This window comes from Cuculus canorus, unplaced genomic scaffold, assembly GCF_017976375.1.
Source record: "Cuculus canorus isolate bCucCan1 unplaced genomic scaffold, bCucCan1.pri subtelo1, whole genome shotgun sequence".
In the NCBI taxonomy this organism is placed as follows: domain Eukaryota; kingdom Metazoa; phylum Chordata; class Aves; order Cuculiformes; family Cuculidae; genus Cuculus; species Cuculus canorus.
In genome coordinates, this window is record NW_026527860.1 from 723,831 (window position 1) to 727,910 (window position 4,080).

Below are 4,080 nucleotides of genomic sequence, written 5' to 3' on the forward strand. Positions count from 1 at the left end.
CTTCATCAAATGCCATCAAATGACACGTGGCTTTCTCCTTAGGTGTCCTTCCAAGCTGTGAGCTTCCTTCCAGAATGCAAACCTGTCCTTTCACATCTTGGTGTTACCTGAAAGACCTGTGGAGAAGCACAGAGAAGCTACAGCCAAGGAAATGCTGCTGGGTTTGTGAAATGAGCTGTGTGTGTCCTGGGCTGACAGCAGTGGCTGAGACCTTTAGAAAGAGTGAGACACTGAGTGGTGTGAGGTGGATCCCTCTGCTCTCAGCAGTGGCTTCTCAGGATGCCACGGGAATGTGATCCCCCTTCATCTCAGAAAGGTGCAAGCCCAGGGCAGCTGGGAACAAGAGCGAGGGACAGAGCAGCTCCCCTCCCTCTGCACTGAGCCACAGGCAATGCTCTTCGCCTCACAGGAATTGCTTTGTTGTCCCTGAATGCAACAGAAATCAAAACAGGGTTTTGACATCCATGAAAAGCTCCAGCCAAGATGGGAAAGAGCTGTAAAGAAACCTCTCTCCCTCTCAAAGATACTGGAGACTGTAGAGCAGGTTTAACTGTAAAATTAGAACACTGGGACTGTCCTCAATGTCCCCATGACCCTGTGCAGCAGAGCAGGGCTGACTCCTCACAGCCAGCGGATAAAGGCACTGCTCTTCCCAGCATATTTAACCACCACCAAGCAGGGCTCCAGGCACAGAGCTGGATGATGATCTCCTGAGAAAGGAGAAGCAGTGCAGAGTGTGCATTGTGAGAAATGGTTTTGATGTTGCTCAGACATGTCTCCCCGAACTTGTCATTATCTTTTTCTTCATGTTCAGTGCTCCACATCCAGCAGCAGCAGATGTCCAACAGCAGCTCCACCACCCAGTTCCTGCTCCTGGCATTCGCAGACAGACGGGAGCTGCAGCTCTTGCACTTCTGGCTCTTCCTGGGCATCTACCTGGCTGCCCTCCTGGGCAATGGCCTCATCATCACCACCATCATCTGTGAACACCACCTCCACACTCCCATGTACTTCTTCCTCCTCAACCTCTCTATTCTTGACCTGGGATCCATCTCCACCACTGTCACCAAATCCATGGCCAATTCCCTTTGGGACACGAGGACTATCTCCTACATGGGATGTGTTGCCCAAGTCTTCTTTTTATTTTTCTTGATTTCAGCAGAATATTCTCTTCTCACCGTTATGTCCTATGATCGCTACGTTGCCATCTGCAAACCCCTGCACTACGAGACCCTCCTGGGCAGCAGAGCTTGTATCCACATGGCAGCAGCTGCCTGGGGCGCTGGGTTTCTCAACGGTCTACTGCACATGGCCAATACATTTTCTCTGCCCCTGTGCCAGGGCAATGCTGTGGACCAGTTCTTCTGTGAAATCCCTCACATCCTCAAGCTCTCCTGCTCTCACTCCTACATGAGGGAAGTTGGGCTTCTTGTGGTCACTGTCTTAGCAGGACTGGCATTTTTTGTTTTCATTGTGGTATCCTATGTGCAGATCTTCAGGTCAGTGCTGAGGATCCCCTCTGAGCAGGGACGGCACAAAGCCTTTTCCACGTGCCTCCCTCACCTGGCTGTGGTCTCCCTGTTTCTCAGCACTGGAACATTTGCCTACCTGAAGCCCCCCTCCATCTCCTCCCCATCCCTGGACCTTGTAGTGGCAGTTCTATACTCAGTTGTGCCTCCAGCATTGAACCCCGTCATCTACAGCTTGAGGAACCAGCAACTCAAGGATGCAGTGTGGAAACTGATATCTGGATGTGTCTCTGAAGAAATAAATTGCTCTTCATGCTCTGCATAGCTGTTATCATGGAACTCATGGCAGGCCCAGACTGGCTTCTCTATATTTTGTTGCTGGAGGGTTTTTTAGTTATCATGATGTCCTTTCTCTTTCATTGTTTACTGATCTTGTCTTACTGAGCTTTGCAATTGAAGAGCTGTGCTCCCTCTCTGTTTAAAACAAATAAAGCACCTGCAGTGATGGCTTTGTTTTGGCTGAGACCCTTCTCTTTCCTTTCTGATCGGCTGTGTAAATGAGGAGCTGTGCCCTCTGTGTGTTTCAGCAAAATAAAGGGATATTCAATGACTTTTGTTCCCTGATATCTTTCCTCCAAGGCCTTTTTGGAGATGCAGGGACAGTTCCTGTGGGCGTGGGTGGAGGGGAAAAGAGTCCCGGCAGGGCAGCACTGCCAGGCACCAGCGCTTGATCTCCCAGAGCTGTTCTCTTTCCCCTCCACACCCTCCTCCTTACCCCTTGCCTTGCTGTAACAATTGAGGTCTCTGAGTTTGCTCACAGCTGTGCTGCGTGGCAGTGCTGTGCCTGTGAGCAGGGACAGAATTATAGATGGTCACTGCCCACAGGCATGTATGACCAAGAGTCATAGATGAGTTGGGTCATACCATAGTCAGGTTATAGAAGGGTCAGAGAGCGGTCAGGTCATAGAAATTCAGGTCTCAGAAGGGAGTGGTCACTGAATCGTCATAGAAGTGTCAGGTCATAGAAGAGTCATAGAAGAGTTAGGTCGTAGTAGAGTCAGGTCACAGAAGGGTAGAGAAGAGCTGAGTCATAGAAGGATAGAAGTAGGGTCACAGACGGGCAAAGAAGGGTCATTCAAATTTGGATTACAGAAGAGGAAGCTCATGGAAGAATGATAGAAGTGTCGGGTCATACGAGTCGCTTCATACAAGTCAGGTCATAGAGAGTCTGAGAAGAATCAGGGCATTCAAGAGTTGGGTCTTCGAAGAGTCAATTCATAGAAGGGTCATAGGAGAGTCAGGTGACATAAGATACCTGGAAGAGTGGTCATACAAGAGTTAGGACATAGAATGGCCTGGACTTAGAAAGCTGGGCCACAACAGTGGCCTTGTGGACTGCACAGAGAGGGCACCAGGACTGGCAGTGAAGCCGGCCTGGACACTCTCCCCTGGGAAAAGGATTTTCCTGGAGAAGAGCAAGGGAGCATTTCTGTGCCTGCAGAGAATAATCCATGAGAAAGAGAAACCTCTTCCTGGAGGCCCTCATGTGGTCCAGGCTGCTCCATTGCTGAGCTCAGAGTCTTGTCCTGGCCTGGGCAGAGGGGCTGGCACAGAGGGGGCACAGTCAGGCTGTGGTGGTATCTGTGGAGACCTGGATTCTCACTGCTCTCCATGTCCTTGTGCTGCATCAAACCGCCAGGCCTGGGGAGGTTCAAACTTATGAGCCCCTTCCAACCCAAGATATTCTAGGAGTCTGTGATCACAACCACGGTTGAACACATTGTACCTTTTCAGAGCCAATGACTAGACCACAACATTCCAACATTTGTCTAGTGTCCCTTTCCAGTTCTCCTAATTGCTCTAACATTGCAGCAGCCAATAAGATGTCATCCATAGAATGATAGCAATAGCATTCAGGATATTTCTGCCGCACAACACTCAGTGCCTGGGCTGCAAACCATTGACAGATGGTACAGGAGTTTATCATCCCTTGGGGTAAAGCCCTTCAATGATATCTTTTTGTGGGTTCTGCATGATTAGTCAAAGGAACTGTAAAAGCAAATTTTTCAACATCTTTTTAGTCTAAAAGAATTACAAAGAAACAATCCGTTAAGTCCATGACCAATATGTCCCATTGCATTAGATTCATTGTTGGGAAAGGTAGTCCCGGCTGTAATGTCCCCATGGTTGCGAGCACTTCATTGATTTTTCGCAGGTCATGTAATAATCACCATTTTCCTGATTCCTTTTTGATCACAAAAACCGGTGTGTTCCAAGGACTGTATGACTCTTCAATATGGCCTGCAGCTAACTGTTCTGCCACTAATGTGTGCAGGGCTGTGACTTTCTCTTTGTTGAGGGGCCACTGATCCACCCACACTGGCTTATCTGTGAGACATCGCAACCTTAAAGTGGGTTTGTTAATGCCCTGCAGGATAGTGACCCCTATGGAAAATCCGTTGTGATACGGACTCCCCATTGTCCCAAACAGTCTCTTCCCCAGAGGTTTAAGGAGGCTGGAGTATTATAAGGTTGTACAGTGGCATTTTGCCCTTCAGGGTTCGTAATAATTACAGGTTTTGCTGCTATGAGACTAGTAGCCATACCTCCT

General features: G+C 48.9%; 1 protein-coding gene across 1 annotated transcript; it reads left to right on the top strand.

The window, feature by feature from the left end:
* The first annotated feature begins 837 nt into the window (after positions 1-837).
* LOC104067600 (olfactory receptor 14J1) lies at positions 838-1,794 on the top strand. The gene has a single exon (XM_009570371.2). The coding sequence runs from the start codon at positions 838-840 to the stop codon at positions 1,792-1,794; it is 957 nt and encodes a 318-aa protein (XP_009568666.2).
* Positions 1,795-4,080: the final 2,286 nt, after the last annotated feature.